The sequence below is a fragment of the Dicentrarchus labrax genome, unplaced genomic scaffold (genome assembly GCF_905237075.1).
Source record: "Dicentrarchus labrax unplaced genomic scaffold, dlabrax2021, whole genome shotgun sequence".
NCBI classification, from domain to species: Eukaryota; Metazoa; Chordata; class Actinopteri; family Moronidae; genus Dicentrarchus; species Dicentrarchus labrax.
In genome coordinates, this window is record NW_026136713.1 from 13,155,102 (window position 1) to 13,172,234 (window position 17,133).

Here is a 17,133-nt window from a genome sequence, read left to right on the forward strand (position 1 = left end):
TTATTGTGCTCAAACCAACAAGCACAACAATTTAAAAATATTTAAACTTTCAGCAGGTGAGTTTTAAGTTGACAGCAGGTTTGCAGCTGTCGCATTGCAGCAGCATTAGCCGGCTCTCCAACACACGTCTCTTTAGCACTAGCAGTCACAGGGGCTTTTCTCTCATTTACGTCTCTTCTTTCAAGCTGATTCAAGAGTTCCTCTCTCTCTCTCTTCTCATCCTCAGTCACCTAAGTCTGCCTTCATAAGTGCAGCCAAAAAGGCCCGCCTGCGAACCAACCCGCCTAAAGTGCGCTTTTCAGAGCAAGTGTCCATCAGCGACCCAGACTCAGTAAGTTCAACTCTTAATGACATGTGCATGCAAACACATGCTGTTACTCTGTCCCTCCCTCTCTTGCTGTGCATTTCTTTTGTTTGATCAGGAATTGCAATAAAGCTTCAAGTAGCCTCTCTTCGTCCTCTTATTTCTGTCTGTTTTCTACTGTGTGTATGTGTAAGCCTTTGGTCCAGGTTTATCCTTGAATAAATTGCTTCCCTGGCTGATTTGAATCTTCACAGGAGCAACAAAAACACCCACAATATCACTTAGAAATGTTTAAATATTTGTGTCCAACCATGGTTGCACAAGTTTCTTACCTGACTAATCAACATTACCAAGCTACAAACAACACTTATGTGGCTTGGGTGACTCTATTACACATAATGCAATTAAGACCTGCTGTGTGGCGTATGTGTGAGTTAAGAGACTGTAAGCAAATGAATTACTTGGGAAAGAGGGTGGTCAGGAAAAGGAGATTTTTGCTAAAGGGATGATGGTCCAACTTCTAGATTAATTAAAAGAGATATGACTCCGAGTTACATGAAAAAGATGGTTTTAATGTGCCCCATGGAGGTGCATTTCGCCATATGCAGAGGATATAGAGCGGGGTGAAAATGCTGTAGTGCTGGAGCCCTCGATGCCTGTTCATGATTCACTCACTTTGTAGCAATATGTATGAAGTTTATTTAGCAGCTTGTTATTCAAAAATACAGAGTGGCTGTATTTTAACCATTGTGTTATGTTTGCCATATATTAATTTGAGGTATTTGGGGGAAGAGTGTTTTGCAGTGAAGGGGAGGGTCCAAGTAAAACATTAATTACACCATGCTTTTTTATAAAGTGAAATTTAATTTGACAATTCAGCTCCTTTCCCCACAACAATAACTTTCATACAGTCCCTAATCCTTGGTGGTCAATCAATCACTATTAGGGGAAAAGGAGGTTACACTGTAAAGTGGGAGGAGCTCGAAGATAACAAGTAACGGACAATCAATAAAGAATCAGAAGTTGGAAGAAAGGGCATTTCATAGTTCCATTTTCTATTTACCTGAACCTAATGGAAGATGGTAGAGAACAAGATTGCTCATCATCACACGGACCACCAGGTCTCTGATAACCTTTAAATGAAGCCAACGCAGAGTGTTAGGCAGACAGCTCAAGCTTGTTTTTCATTTACCATCCACTCTAGCCTGGTAGTACCAGTAGTCAACAGCATGTGAACCCAGAGATTTCCTTTTTTAGATCTAAATTAAGATTTCAGTAAAGTGAGAGATATTCCCACAAATCAGCAAAGGCCCTCAGCTCAATTAATGGTTAGAGCAACACAGTACTGGGACTGGACCTCCCTGTCTGAATGAACTAATCTTCCTCCCTGTTTCTCTCTTAGATTTGTGAATCCAATTTATTAGAGCTAAAGGTACAGAACACAAGGCACTGTTGAGGCAGAGATAGGAGGTGGATGCTATGATTGGTAATGATTAAATGTTTCAGCCACCAACCCATGGCAAGACATTTCTAGATGTCTGTCTCCAGTGACCAGGAGCCATAGGATGCTATTGATCATCAAAAGATTTACCAGCGCTGGCCAACTAGCCTGGCATTTATTGAGAGAAAGAGAGGAGCAAAGAGATGAGGCCATAGCAGTGAACTGTGATTTGCATCTCATAACATTTTCGTGGTATGTGCCAAATCGGCCTCAACTCTCTCGCCTCACTAACAAAAACAAAGTTATGGCTTGTAATGGGAAGTGATAGACCGGTTGGTGGCATTTCTTGGTTCACCCTCGCTTAAAGGGTACAGTATGGAGAAAGATCTGTTTGCTCATAACTCAGACTTCAATCTGCGCAGAAGAACAGCTTGTTGAGCCTTCTGAACACTTAACTTCTCTAAAAGCAGACTGCCGGGCATCTGCTGTGGACACAGCTCTCCATTTCAACTAAATGCATTTTTCTGAGATATATTGTTCCAATAAATCCACATCCCTTTACTGTCATGAGTAATGACTGTCTATTGTTCTTACAAATCCCATCATCAGATTAGAAAATGGAAGAAATACAGGAAAAAGATAAGGGTTGATTTTGTTTTGGCCCAAAATTATGGATTTGATTTTGTTAGGTTGTTTCCCTTCGCATCCTTGCCACATGTCACAGTGCGTCTATCTTATTACATTAGGTATCGTCTTTCCCTCTGATCACAACTGTGGTTCTTTGAAACTACATAATGAGTCTTTTCCTTAAAAAGCCCTCAGTGAGATAAAAAAAAGAAAAAGAGACAGCAACAGGGAGGGAAGAGTGCCTGTCACATCTTAGCAAGAAGAACTGAACGGTATATCAAAACTTTTCTTCTAACAAGTGATTTGAGTAAAAGCAGTAACCTTGAATCAGACCTCTCCTCTTGTGCTTCTACTCACGAAACTCTGTGGTGAATACTCTCAATCCTAGCATCCAATTTTCTTTGCGTGGCATATATATTGAATGGATAGACTGGATAAACTGAATAAGCCCTCTTTGATCCTGATAAAATGCATGGGATGGGCATCCTTAGGCAGAGTTGTACTCCTTCTCTGACTCCAGAGTTTAGTTGAAGTATCTCTCCATCCATAAGGTGTCTTTGTTTCTTAATACTCCTCCTATGGACCCCCTCCCTTTTCCACTACTTTTTATTTTTGTCTCAGTAACAAAGCACAGACCTACCAATGCAGCTGGCTGTGTTTGTGCTGTACAAATAAAACTTGATTACCTCTTTGGCACATTCTCACACATACCATCACTAAAACAAAGCTCTTTTCTCCCTCAATCTCTTTCAGACAATGCTCAAGGACGACTCCTTGCTACTCATACCAAATGTGTTGAAGGTGTTCTTGGAGAATGGACAGATTAAGTCCTTTACATTCGATAGCCGTACCACTGTTAGGGTATGTATTCACTACAGCTGTGCACATGGGAAAGATAACTAAATTTCAACACCATTGGGATTTTTACTTAAAGCAGATACAATACATTTTCATATTAACAGTGCATCAAATGACTATACTGGCATTGGTCTTTGTAGTGATGAACCCACAGATAATTATCTCCCAACTCTGCAGTTTGTTACAGTTCTCTGGAGTCAACTGTCAGTTTTGTGTTTAGTGTCAACTTTACTGTTTTTTCCCCAGGAGCCAGTAAAAACCAAAACAGAACAGAAGAGTGAATATTGGACTTAGCAATCATCAGGGGCCCTGAAACACAACTTCAAATTAATGATAATGTTGTTTATTAAATGATAAGTAGACAGGGGACAACATAAAAATATCATGTCACGATTATCTTGGACAAAATGAATGCGATTCACCATTAAAATATACTTAAAACTTAAAACTTAAAATTGCTCTAAAACATATAGGAATTACTTTAGCTTACATTTTCTGAAGAAACAAATGTTTTTATTGTATCACAGATATGACACCTCAGGTAGGCACCTCATCTCCCTGCCGTTCCTTAGTTTGGAATCTGAAGTATTTCCACACATCACGTTGTGGCTAGGAATATAAGATATATGATTTTATCATGAAAAAACACACTCAGTATTTTGTGTTAAATTTCCATTATCTGGATAATCATGACCATCTCACATTAGTGACTTGAAAAAGCTGTCTAGATCTCTAAGATACAGGCCTATATTGATTTCCTGATTTATTTTTAATTGCCTCAACTGGATGTGTGGAAATACTATGGATTCCAAACTAAAGAACGACAGGGAGATGAGAAGATGAATCGCATCTTCAACGTCCTATGATTAGTTGTGGCAATTAAAAATAAATCAGGAAATCAAATATGTTAATATGTTAGAGCGCCAGACAGCCTTTTCAAGTCAATCATGTGCAAATATTCACGATAATTCCAATTCACGATTATCCCACTAATGGAAATTCACCACAAAATACTGAGTTCTTATACTGTTTTAACACGATTTGTGATAGAATTGTATATCGTACCGTTCTTAGTGATATTACGTCACAATTGTGTTTGTAGCTTGATGCACTGTCGCCCAATTAGCCAAAGAAATCAACTACTATATGTTTAAAATTAAGCCTAATATTATAATAATACTATAATACAAAATATGAGCATATACTACTGTTGATTTTTGGTGGCTTTTACATATTATTGAATTTCTATGGATTTTTAATTGTATAATATGATTGTTATGGAGCTTCATGGGAAGCAATTATCAATACAACCCAGGCGCACTCCACGATTTCTGTCACACATAAATATAACACTTATCGCCCGAGCCTCATTTTCGAGTTTATATCTAATTGCTTTGAGATGATAAATACAAAAAAGGTTTAATTTTCTTTTTTCATCTTATCAGTTTTTTAAGTTTAAAATCTCAGTAATGTGATTAAGGCCATAAAGCAACAAATGAATTCAGTCAGACAGAGGTCATTTCTGTCTCTATGTCAGCCTCTAAGATGAGTCTGACATCTCCGAGCAGACTCATTAAATAGACTCTATTAGATTTCACAAATATCTCCTCTGCTCTTGGAGGGAGAGTGAGGGAGAAAAGAAGAAACACAGCAGCACTTTAAAGGAGAGATAGAGGAAGCTTGCTCCTGTCAGCCTAATTAAATGGAATTTCAGCATAATAAGGAGGCTCGGATCAATAAAACAATACTACGGATTAAATCAATGATACAATAGGATGCCCATTAGACTGTCTGTCAACTAAAGAGGCTTTCCTGCTATATTTTAGAATACAATCTATAGCATTCTGTGTCCTTCAGTGGATTGTTTGGCTTCCCCAGACGTCATTTAATGCAAACCGCACAGGTCAATACTGTTAAAACTGCTTATCCCTGTTTTCCAGAAACAGCTGCTGCTTAGGTTACATTAACAAGTGTCAATTAAATTGTTTATGAAGAGCAAACCATTAGTGTACATACATTACAGCTCTTAATGAGTGTTCATACTGACAGACTTAAAGACGAACTACATCAACATATCACTACAATAGAATCCCTAGAACATCCATACCTTTAATATATTAAGAGGTCAAAGAAATACTGAAACCTTATCCTCAGGCATTGCTCACAGCACGGTAAGATATGATTAACTGTGAATTTCTCCTCAGACAGTGTTCTCTGTACAATAGGATATGAGAAAAGCTCTACATCATTCATAGACACTGATCTGCACAAAAGCAAAAGTTTGTCCTGCACGCCCTGACATGCAGATGTTATTTTCTTAAATAGGATGCACTCACTGCGCAGAATAAAGAATATCTATGGAAGCTCTCCATAGTACAAAATGACAAATATAAAATAAAGAGCCTAAACACATCTTAAGGATATCAATTTGACAAACACAGAGTGAATTCAGAAAATTTACCTCCATACAATCAATCAAATATATGTTTTTTGTTGCAACAAAATGTGTTCTTACTGTGAAAATGTATTTCAGTCTAATCTAATCTCTCTTCTTTCAGGATGTGATCTCGTCCCTGCAGGACCGCCTCTCACTGCGCTACATTGAGCATTTTGCATTGGTGCTGGAGGCAGGTGGTTTGGACCAGAATCAAAGGTTGCATCTACTGCAGGACAACCAGCCTCTGACACATGTAAGAAATACAAGACAGCTAAATGAGTATAAGTATGAGAAAGTCTGAGGACAATAGCAGCTATATATTTATATGAATATATGACAAAGTGCCAAAATGGGAATTGAAAATAACTGTGTTTTGCATTCAAACTTACAGTTTCAGCATTTATTGCCTTTGGTTGGGCTGATTATTGTGGTGTGGTTCTGCTGCCCTTTTATTGATCAGATGATCTAACATACTGTCAGGAAAACTGAAAAGCAAGTTGAGAGCTCTGAAACTTCTGGCATCTAATCGATACCACTAACTAAAAGGTGAAATTAAAATAATAAATCATAAGTCAGATGATTCTGTGATTTTGAATGCAAATCACATTCTTTCTTGACTTTCAGTCTTGTATATTTATGTTTTAGGCTGTTGGTTGTTGTTGGCTCTACATTTCTTGCATTTGCTCACTTTGATGAAACTAAATCTACACACACTTATCATCGCATTGCTAACACACACAGTGCTGCATCCAGAATGCACTAGCACCGTTTACCTATGGAAAACAATACTGTGATATGTGTGACTAATGCCAAAGATGTAGTCAGTTGATACTGATACTGCCGTGTTCCCTCAGGTGGTGCATAGAACCTATTTCCAAGGGATGAAGTGTCTGTTCCGCATCTGCTTCTTCCCCAAGGACCCTGCGGACCTGCTGAGAAGGGACCCCGCCGCATTTGAGTACCTCTATATACAGGTGAAGTGCTGGATTAAAGAGGGATTTGAAAGGATGTCATTCAATCTCACGATACTGTTGGAAAGCGGTCTCCTTGAGGAGCAAGGGGGGCCACTGATGATAAGTTCTTATAAGTAGCTAGTTTTATTTACTGTTTCCATTAGATTATGTTTACTCTTGCCTTCTCTGACTGATTTTAGAGTTAGAATTTTTGCACATGCCAGAGTCAGGCTTTAGACACAATGGCCCTCTTGTAAGGACTCCAACAACGCTTCCACATTAACTACAGATATCTGACAGTCTAATGAATTGGAAAGCTGTCTCCCTGTGCACAAAACATTTTATCATGTCCTAACAGAGTCGCAATGACGTCATCAAGGAGCGCTTTGGAATGGACTGGAAATCTGACATCACGTTACGATTGGCTGCTCTCCATATCTACATCACTGTGTCCTCCGCACGGCCCAATCAGAAGATCTCTCTCAAGCATGTCGAGTAAGTCCACAAACTAAATTAGCTTTCAAATGAACTTACAGACAAAAATTGATGTATTGCATTTTTTACCTCATTAACAATTCTGTGTAGCATATCAGTGAGTCCCATGGTGAGTTTCCTTCATCCAATAATGTCTAAATGATTAATAATTAATCCCAATAGTATTAAAAACTCAAATTACTCTGGGATCATTTTGCCTAGGTTGTTATGAGACAAAGAAATCCACTGCTTTCTGAAATTACATCTCTCCCTCAATTTGCTCATTTATTCTTCATAACCTCAACCTAGCAGGTAATTAGCTTCTGCCATCACAACCACAGAAGCAGAACAGACCTACTGTGCTTGTAATAGACATAGCGTGGCCATGTCAACCCAGGAGTCATAGAGAATGTAAGCTAGGCTCACTGTGTTTTCCCATGGGATGAAAAAACTCTTTTGTCTTCTCACTTGGGATATCTTCCCCGGACTACTCCACTGTTGTTTTTCTCTTTTTCATTTTCTCCCTTTTGCCCTCAATCACAGAAAAGAATGGGGACTCGAGCCTTTCCTTCCCCTCACTCTGCTCCCAACAGTCAAGGAGAAGAATGTGTGCAAGAGCCTGTCGCAGTTGCTGAAGACCTACCAGCATCCACCACCTTCGGGCAACAAGGTTTCTCCATATAAGATGTTGACACTAGTTGTTAATTGTAAACATTTTCATGATTGAAATATCTATTATTTGTGGAAAATGTTACTGTCTTTGGTTACACGTCCATAAGCATAACAAAAACATAAAGATCTACCATACTCTTGATTACTATTAACATTTAAATATCAACACTTTGCTGCTTCTTTAGAGGAGATTTTAATTTATTGTATTCTATGGTTATGTCTGCTTGATAACTAGTCCTTTATCTTAGGACAAGCCCTTAATCTCTATAGATGTAACTGTTGCATAAGACCTCATGATCAACATCTGTGGCCCAACAGTGCCCCCAGGAGGACATGGGAAGTGCTGGAGGAGGATTCCTCTTTCAAAGATGAGCGTTTCTTGTTTATCATTCTGTTGACAGGTCCCTCCTCTCCAAGGAAAGCTGCAGTACATGCGTGTACTCAACGACCTCCCACCTTTTGGTGGAATACTGTTCCACACTGTTGGACTGGTAATGCATTTTTTAATCTTTGGGTACAGGAATACATGTATCTCTTTTACTTAATTCCTTGCTCCATTTATTTTCCGTAATGTGTCTTTGAAGCTGTCTTTGTAGTCGCAGAGGGAGCACATTTTTCAATGCATTGATTTAACATTTTAATGAAACTGTCAAAACAGTGGATTTTGAAAGGTATAATGTGACGTTCCAATATAGTAAGTAAATGCTGTTATAAATTTCCTGTGTCCTCCTACAGGATGAGAAACAGTCAGCTACAACACTACTGGTGGGTCCTCGACATGGCATTAGTCATGTGATTGACCTGAAAAACAACCTCACAACCGTTCTGGCCGAGTTCAGTAGGGTTGCCAAGATCCAGCTCTACAGAGAGAGCCAAGGGGTGGCTCGTGTGGAGGTGACAATCCATGAGGCCAAGGTATTACAACACAATGTCCAAAGATTCACACAATTACACCTGATACATCTGAAGACACACAATTTTGCACTATAGTGAAAATATACATTTGCATGCCATCGCTTTAGTTTTCATTTTAACTTCATAAATGATAAAATTATTAAGTACCAAATCTTTCAACAGTTTCATACATTTTATTTCATCAGGTCATTACAAAATGAGCAGGCAATGCCCATTGCCTGTCCCCTAAATAGTCTCCTAATTCCCCTCCCTACCACCCTCTGCAGCCCTTGGTCCTTCTCATGGAATGGCCTGATGCCAGTAATTTTGCCTGCCTCATCTCTGGCTACTACAAGCTGTTTGTAGACCCTAAACGGACCATCTACTTCCGGACTCCTGGTCAGTCTCAGCTGACCAAGGCAGGTATGTTAGAAGTCTTCTTGACTTGTGGTTCATTTTGAACAAATGCTCTGATTAGACAATATATATCAAATGTAAAATAATTTACAGAAAACAACACTGTTTACTCAAAAGCTTACAATGAAACATTCATATCACGCCATTTAGAGTTGTATAAATGAAAGTGTCTTTATCTCAGCATCATATTAGACACTGCATGTCAGGCAATATTTGACAATCTTCATTATATGTTAAGTCTACATGGACATTGATCTGCTTTTTCATTGGCTGAAACCATTACCTGTAGTAACAAGGTTATCCTGGAACTACCATCCCATGGCGCCCTCTGCTGTCTCTCCTCTCATCTCAATCTTGACTCATTGGAATGGGATACTCCATGTTTCTTAGAATAACATTGTGGAATTTTACAGTGAATTGTACTTTTTGCTGTGATCATAAACATTTACTGTTCAAACATGAACAGATCTTCTGTCATCTGCTGTCTCAACCTGTAGTCCACATTAAAGAAGGATCATTATACCATCACATTCCACCAGAATCTAACCCTCCAACCTCAAACAAACTTCAACTTTCAACATCCATCTCTGAAATAACAAATAATCCCCATGTGACCACCAGCTGTCGCCTCTGCTTTCCCATAAGGATCTTCTCTATCCCAACTAATTCTTAACACCTCAAACTCTCCACTGCTCTGACAATTCTATCCTCAGATTACAGAAGCTCCCACCATGCCCACCCACGTTCTGGGGCAACCAGCTTGCCAAGTGGAGGGCGGCGAGGGGACGAGAGGGAAAGCTCACACAGGGAGTCAGGGTCCGCAAGGGCCCTTGTTCCAGCAGAGCCTCAGCATCTAGGCCTGTGTCATGTCCACCTTCGAGAACAACAACAATTTCAAGAGCTCCAAACACACACCGAAGCTGAACTCGACATCAATGAGAACTTTATTTCCCAAGAGCCCCCTGGGCGGCCCCGCACCAAGTCAGACCCCACCCAGCAGAGTACAGAGGAAATAGCTGGGGTTTTAGAAACCCCAGCAGTGGAGAATGCAGGATTCCGAATCCGAGCCCAAACTATGGGACAATCCCAGAAAACCTCACGATACTTCTGTGACTCCTGCAAAGCCAGGCACAGGGCAGAGGGTCTTACAACAGCATTTAACAGTAGTGGGAGCTCTGGAAAACACTGTTCCAGTGCTTGTGCCTCCCGAGATGGAGGTGCTGTTGACCTCATGGCACTACCGCCCCCGGGGAATGAAGAGGAGGACGAGCCAGATGGTGGAGGAGAAAAGCTGCAACCACCACCACCTGCTATTGCTGCCCCACCACCTGGCTTCAGGGACAACAGTTCAGATGAGGATGACACAAAGAGAGGGAGGAAGGCTCGAGCCAGTGCCAGCGCAGGGGTTGCCTCTGGGAAGCTGGCCCAAGCCAAGGAAGATGTGCCTGTGACACTGATTGATAATGTTGCCACGAGAACAGTCCGAGATCATGCCCAGGAACTTGATGATGCTCTGGTGTCCACATTACAGGCACTAGAGGCTTTGGCAGCCTCTGAGGACTACCCCCATCATCCTCAACAGCCAACACAGACTGCAGGTCAACAGCCTCAGTCATTAACAACAATAATACTGATACAATTAAATAATTATTTTTATCAATTAATATCACACAATACTTTTACAATACATCATATTTTCATTATAACTACAGTCTTACTAAAATCTCCTTGTGAAATGGCATGAAAATCCTGTAATCTCTTAATATTATGGTAGCAATGCATGCACAATAAGTGCAACACATAATTAAGGTAGAAGGTTCAAAACTACCTCATACCTACAGGATGCTGAACAATTGGCCGATAACCCTAACTAGAACACTATTATAGTCAAGCTGAAAATATTATGGTCATTGGTTTTACATAAATGAAAACAATAGTTGATTATTACACATTGTGTTTTAAAAACATAAAAACAGAGTAGGAAATTTGCTAGTCTTTGCACATTTCTCAAGCACACAGCAGTTCTTTCAGGTTGGGTGAGGCAAGCCCAATGGTGCATAGTTTGCAGTCTGAAAAGGGGTTATAAATCCTAAAGGACTGATTTTGAGAACAAATTAAAAGTATTAATATTTTTGGCTGTTTTGTGATCAAGATGAATCCATTCAACTGTAAATGTCTAAAAAAAATCTAAAATATACCATTTGAATATTTCTATCTTATTAATATTAGTTGTTTCTTTATCATAACGGTGTGCTGTGTTCTCCTCCTCAGGGCTGATTGTCTTAGCTGCCATTACACCTGAGTCATCATTGGACTCAGGCCATGAGACCAACTCCTCTGAATTGACAGATGTTTCTGAGATGGTGTCGGCTATGAAGCAGAACCAGAACCAGGCCTATCTGCTGGCTCACCATATCAACAAGGAACGTATTCTCTGCCGCCGCGACTTTCCCCTGGCTATCCCTGGCTGCACTGCAAAGACCATAGGGACTGGGGCCTTCTCTGTGGGTCAGATTCGTGCCGGTTGTCCACCCAAGCAAGTAATCCTCAGCAAGACTGTTCCCTTTAAAGTCGGGCCCAGTCAAGACTCTGCAGTGCTCAGTGTTGTGACAGAGCAGGGGGGCAATCAAGACACTACTCAGACTGAACAGAAAGCAGAAACGAAGGCAAACTCTGAGTCCACCAAAGCAAACACCACGGACCCCCCTTCTAAATCACCTGAAGAACTTAAAATGGCTGATGCTTCACTGACAGCTCAAGTCAGTAAAGATCAGAAGTTTTCAAATTCTTTAGGGGAGACACTGACCCAAAATCTTTCTGATGGTATAAAGGGGAAGACAACAGCACCTCTTAATACAGACCCTAGCAACAAAGCCTTACCTATCCTCCTGCCTCTGGAAAGAACTGCCTCTGCCAAGATTTCACCCACTAATATGTGCCAAGATGCCAAGACTGCCTCTAGTGAGACCATGAAGCCTTCAAGCTCTGCAGAACTTCTGCCAGTTGACGACCTTTTCTGCACATGCCCAGTGCAGGAGCCTGGACCCCAACTAAGACTAAAAGATCCACAGGTTCAGAAGGTAGTGGTGTTTCAATCCTCCTCCCCCACAGATGATGAGCGTCTTCGGGCCAAAGGCCTACAGCTGGCTAACAGCAAAGAAAATACAGTGAGAGTAGGAGCAGATCCTAGTTTGGCAAAACCCAGCCCTCAGATGCAAACCAAGTACTCCCCTCGTTTGCCTGTTAAAGCAGAGAGAAAAGAAGCAGCTGAAAGCAAGGCTGAGGCTGCCACGGGCAAATCTCACCTTGAGTCACAGAGATGCCCCATAAAATCTTTACCTATTTTAGATGATCCAACAACACCTAGCCTCTCTGTAGATAAGGTCTCTACTCTCCCAGCCAGAGACTCAAAGAAGCAAGTTAGTGGTAAGGGGAAGTCCCAGCGGAGTGTCCCTTTCTTAAGCTTTAGAAACCTTCTTTCGGCTACGTTCCCTGCAAGAATGCGAAGAGAAACAGATGAGCGAAGGGCTCAGTTGCAGAAAGTCCGTCAGTATGAACTAGAGTTCTTAGAGGAGCTACTGAAACCCAAGTCATCCCAGGGCGAATTTTTGCCCCAGGGATCCTCACCTGTGCCCTCAGGCACTCCTTGTGCCTGCCAGCTCCGCACCAGCCCTGTCCTAAAGGCACCAGGTATCTCCAGGGAGCAGCGACGCAGCTGTGATTGTAAGCGGATGTGTAGGGGCATGCGACTACCTGATACACCAGTTGGCTCCACAACAGAGACACAACACAGAGGCAGAACTATCTCGAAGACTCCTCCAGCAGTCTCCAAAGCCCCTCATACCCAAGGTGCTACAAGGAGACCTCAGACCTTAGAGATCAAGACCACACGAATACGCTCTACCAGCCTTGAGTCAAGGGAGCCAAGGGGAGAACAGGGTTCCTGCTTGCCCACCTGTACTTCTCAAACTGATTGCATGGGAGCACCACAATATAAGAAGCTCCAGAGGCGTTACAGCATTGGAGAGCTGGATAACAGCACTAGCACACCTGTGTATGCTGAAGTAAAGCCCAAAGCCAAGAGCCTAGAGAAGGAGATGGAAAGAGTGAGGGCCACAGGGCTGAGGCTCCCCACCCCAATAGAGCCAGTCCACACTCAGTCTCACCAGGCAGAAGGAAAGGGAAAAAAGGGTGTGTTTTTTATTCAGGGAGAAGAGCTACTGCGTGAAGGTAAAGATGGGACTGGCGAGGTGCTGCTGACCCTGCCCAGTGAAGACAGTGATGAAAAAGATAAATGCTGCTCGTTCTGTTTCTGCTACAGGAAGTGTGAAGCAGCAGATGAAAGCAGTGAGAAGGACGAGCTTTCATACTCCATACCCCTTCAGGTCCTTCCAGGCATGGAGCTGGACTCACGTACCTTTCCTGTAGTAAGCAAAACACTCCAGGTTCTGAATGCAGAGGACTGCAGTGGAGAGGAAGAGGAGGAGGAAGAGGAGGAGCCACAAACACAGGAGATTGACCTGAGAGCCTGTGGTACACTGGAGGGGAGCCTGGCACGGGTACAGGCTCTACAGGGGAAAAGTTTCAGCTTGCCTGATGGTTTCCTAAATGCCCAGTTGGATGCTAATGAGTTGCTAGCTATCCTGCGTCAGTGTGCTAACAGCCCACAAGCTGAGGGTGAGGCTCGTCTTCAGCCCTCACAGATTGCAGAGTATAAACAGGAGCTGGCGGTGCGCTTCAAAGAATTCAGAGCATCTTGTCGGCGAGTGGCAAGTGTTGAAAAAAGTCCAACACGTATGCTTGCTGTTGTCACAGCCAGCTTTCAAGTGTTGTGTGAACTAACTCAGACCTTCATCAAATTGGTCAGAGGGGTTCGTTCAGAAACCCAGAGGCTGCAGCTGTTGAGAAAAGTTGAAGAAGTAGCTATCAACTACACTTTGCTTCTACGTGCAGCAGAAGAATCAATGGGACACTCAAGCAGCTTGCCAACAAAGACAGTGAGCCCTCAAGTTTCCTCCAACACCAATAACATGAGCTCACTCACTCGACCCATCAAAACTCTGCCTGCCCAGTAAGGATAAATCTGGCAGGGATGTAATCAAAACAGTACAGAATGTGGGTGGCTACTCTATCCAAATTCATTATTTGTTTATTGTTTACATTTTTTACAAGTCATGCAATCTTCAGTATAAATTGCAATGCAGCTGTTCCATCCCATGTTTACAGGCCCTGAGGTAGCCTCGTGGATCTTGTTTTGAAATATAAAGATACACCAAACTAATGCACAATGGAATAAGAACCCTATAACAGACTGGGTGATACAGGGCTAATCACCTCATATCAATATTCACAATATACATAAGTCACTATAGTATAATATTTTATATGTAATGTATATTTGAGTTGTGTCTACTTAGCAAATAATATAAAGTTTTGTGAAGAAAAAAGTGAAGAATATATTTGAAATGTATTGAGTTAAGAGACTTATAAAGATTATAATAAATCATCAGAAATAAATGTATGCTCTGCTCTGGACAAAAATATTTCAGAGATCTCGTCACGTAGCGACTTCTGTTAATTGCGTAGTCCAAAGCGTTGGTTGGTTAGATGGTGATGTGTGTGTTTGTTGAATTTTCTAACTGTTGTAATGCAAAATGGAGATCTCTGTTGGCTATGTTGACTATGTCTGGCGTACTGATACAAGAGTGAAAATGTAAGTGACAGTGTTGGAAAATGAAAACTGCTGAAAGACAGGTATGACATTTTAAACTATAATGACTGACAGAGGCCCATTCTCTCACTATAACAGTGCAGGTTTGAAACACACCTGCTCAGGGCAGACAATGTAGCAGAGACCCAAATCATAGTCTTATCCACTATACGGTAATGAGTGTTGTTACCTCACTCAGCTGTAGAGAAGGAATACCCACACTGTACTTAACGCACAGAGTGTTTTACACCATCACAGATCCATGGCTCACTTGCATCTCACTTGTCGTGAATCATAGTTTTAAATATAACCATCCACTTGCAAGTGAGTAAGCTTATCACTAGAATTTTGCACAACCTCTGAAATTAGCTCTGAAGTTGAAATGTATCTTTTAATGTTTGATTAAGTGTTTTTTATTCACTCTGCTGCTGAAAACTCCACACCACCACTTTTACATAATTCATCTCCTCAAAGCTAAAGCTTACCCGTTTCAAAGGATCCTTTGTTTTTATTCAGGTTTTCAGATACACTATAAACAAATTTGCTTTCTATGTGCTGTTATACATTGTGCAACCTAGCAAATATATAAGAAACACACAAAGTAGTTTTCTATGTATTTTAATAAAACTAACACATCTGTTTCCTGTCTGAAATCTTCTTTGTGTCTCATCCTCTTGTTATTCTTAATCACAGAGGCTTTATGATTGTGCTGGCCTAACATGTAAACTGGACATACTGTTAAAAGAAAGTGCTGTGAAACCACATTAATATTGACAACTGGACTGCCACAATACTAAAGACAAGAAATGTGATATTGCTGTTTACATGGTACTCCAATGAAAATAACTCAAATGTTTATAAAATACTGTATATGATGTAAACAGCAGAGTGTTCAAATGAATTATCCTTGAATAAAGGTATTGAACTGTTACGGTGGTAGGAAACTAATTTTAGCGTGCCATACAGTGGACATACTGTAGATGAAAAAGCTTGCAAATGTTCAATATTTGACAAACATCAGAAATCATGGGTGGTTCATTTAAATACCACATACGTTATAGTTAAATTATGTCTTAATACTGCTGTAAATTTGAGCCAGTTATTTCATTTTTAAATGTATCTATATTTTCAACTTGGATTATTTGTTATTAATATGACTTTGTGGGACAATTGTGTCAGTTATTCATCAGTTAAGCAATATGGCTTACTACTGGGAGTATAAAAGTGAAAGCAGGATAGCAGCTGTGTTGCACTTATTTTCTTGGTTTCAGGACACATTTAGTGTTTACAAGCACTCTCTTTTACTGGTTTGTCCTTCGCTGTTGATGTGGCATTTTCCATAACCATATGCAGTGTTTTCTCTTTCACTGTAATGCATGTTTTCCCTTACGTATTAGTCTTTCAGGGGCAGATACTTTGACCATTGAAGGTGATGATACTGTTTGTACAGATAATTTTCCAGTTCTAAAGTGGAAGAACAGGCAAAAATGAAAGGCCATGGTGGCAATATGTTAATGTTTTGCAAATGATATTGAGTATGGAAATGTATTATTCTACACTGTAAATGTAAATAGCAAGATAAAATATTTGAGAGAACAAGAAACACTTTTAAAACAGTAACATTACGATTTATCCAAACTCTTCACTATTTTGTAAAAAGGAAAAGATCAAACATGTCTGTAAGGTAATTATTTATAGTAGTAATGTAACATAGACTAATAGCAAAACATATATTTTAATGAGTATATTACGAGTATAAAGCATGGGACATGTTTATTTTTATAAACAAAAATATCAGACAATATTCTCTCATCAGCACTTGAACATTTTAACATTATGATAAACATTTTCTGTGGTTGTCATTGTTCAGTTGTTTTGCTAAACTGTGTGGATTTGGTTTCAGTGGTCTGTGTTTCATTCACACGATGAGCCCGCCATGGCTTAATCCATTGTTTCTTTATGTGCACCTATTCATTCCTGTCTTTATTTACTGTCAATGATCTTGTCGTCACTGTGGTCTTCTGTCTGTGTACAAAGTTAACTCATGTTTTAAGAGCAATAAAGTATATTATATGAACTCTTTCAGAGAATTTGGAAATGACATTGCATGCAGGAAAGTTGCAGTAGTGACAGGATGTCCATGAGAATGCCTTTAAACAAATGACGTCATGTGAAAGATCTGGAAACGTCTCTCTTGCTGCTGCCAGCAGTTTCTTACTGCTGTGGTTGCTTCATTCATTTGCCTCTGACAAAAAGTCATGTTGACTCAACAGTCCAAACCTCCCTGACTTGACACAACACCAACAATTAACAGCAAAATGGCTTTATGTTGTTAACATTATAGGT

The 17,133-nt window shown here is 40.5% G+C and overlaps 1 protein-coding gene across 6 annotated transcripts in view; it reads left to right on the plus strand.

The window, feature by feature from the left end:
• frmpd3 (FERM and PDZ domain containing 3) overlaps positions 1 to 16,864 on the plus strand; it is an 84,767-nt gene extending 67,903 nt beyond the window's left edge. For 4 of the 6 annotated variants that reach the window (XM_051420377.1, XM_051420379.1, XM_051420380.1 and 1 more), the window contains 11 exons: positions 227 to 331; positions 3,126 to 3,233; positions 5,789 to 5,920; positions 6,522 to 6,641; positions 6,979 to 7,115; positions 7,638 to 7,764; positions 8,168 to 8,257; positions 8,502 to 8,681; positions 8,915 to 9,083; positions 9,791 to 10,675; positions 11,349 to 16,864. In XM_051420377.1, the coding sequence (XP_051276337.1) occupies positions 227 to 331; positions 3,126 to 3,233; positions 5,789 to 5,920; positions 6,522 to 6,641; positions 6,979 to 7,115; positions 7,638 to 7,764; positions 8,168 to 8,257; positions 8,502 to 8,681; positions 8,915 to 9,083; positions 9,791 to 10,675; positions 11,349 to 14,152 (4,857 nt within the window). In that variant the 3' untranslated portion in view covers positions 14,153 to 16,864. The remainder of the gene's footprint in view (positions 1 to 226; positions 332 to 3,125; positions 3,234 to 5,788; positions 5,921 to 6,521; positions 6,642 to 6,978; positions 7,116 to 7,637; positions 7,765 to 8,167; positions 8,258 to 8,501; positions 8,682 to 8,914; positions 9,084 to 9,790; positions 10,676 to 11,348) is intronic. The other 2 variants (XM_051420378.1, XM_051420382.1) reach the window with 2 other exon arrangements.
• Positions 16,865 to 17,133: the final 269 nt, after the last annotated feature.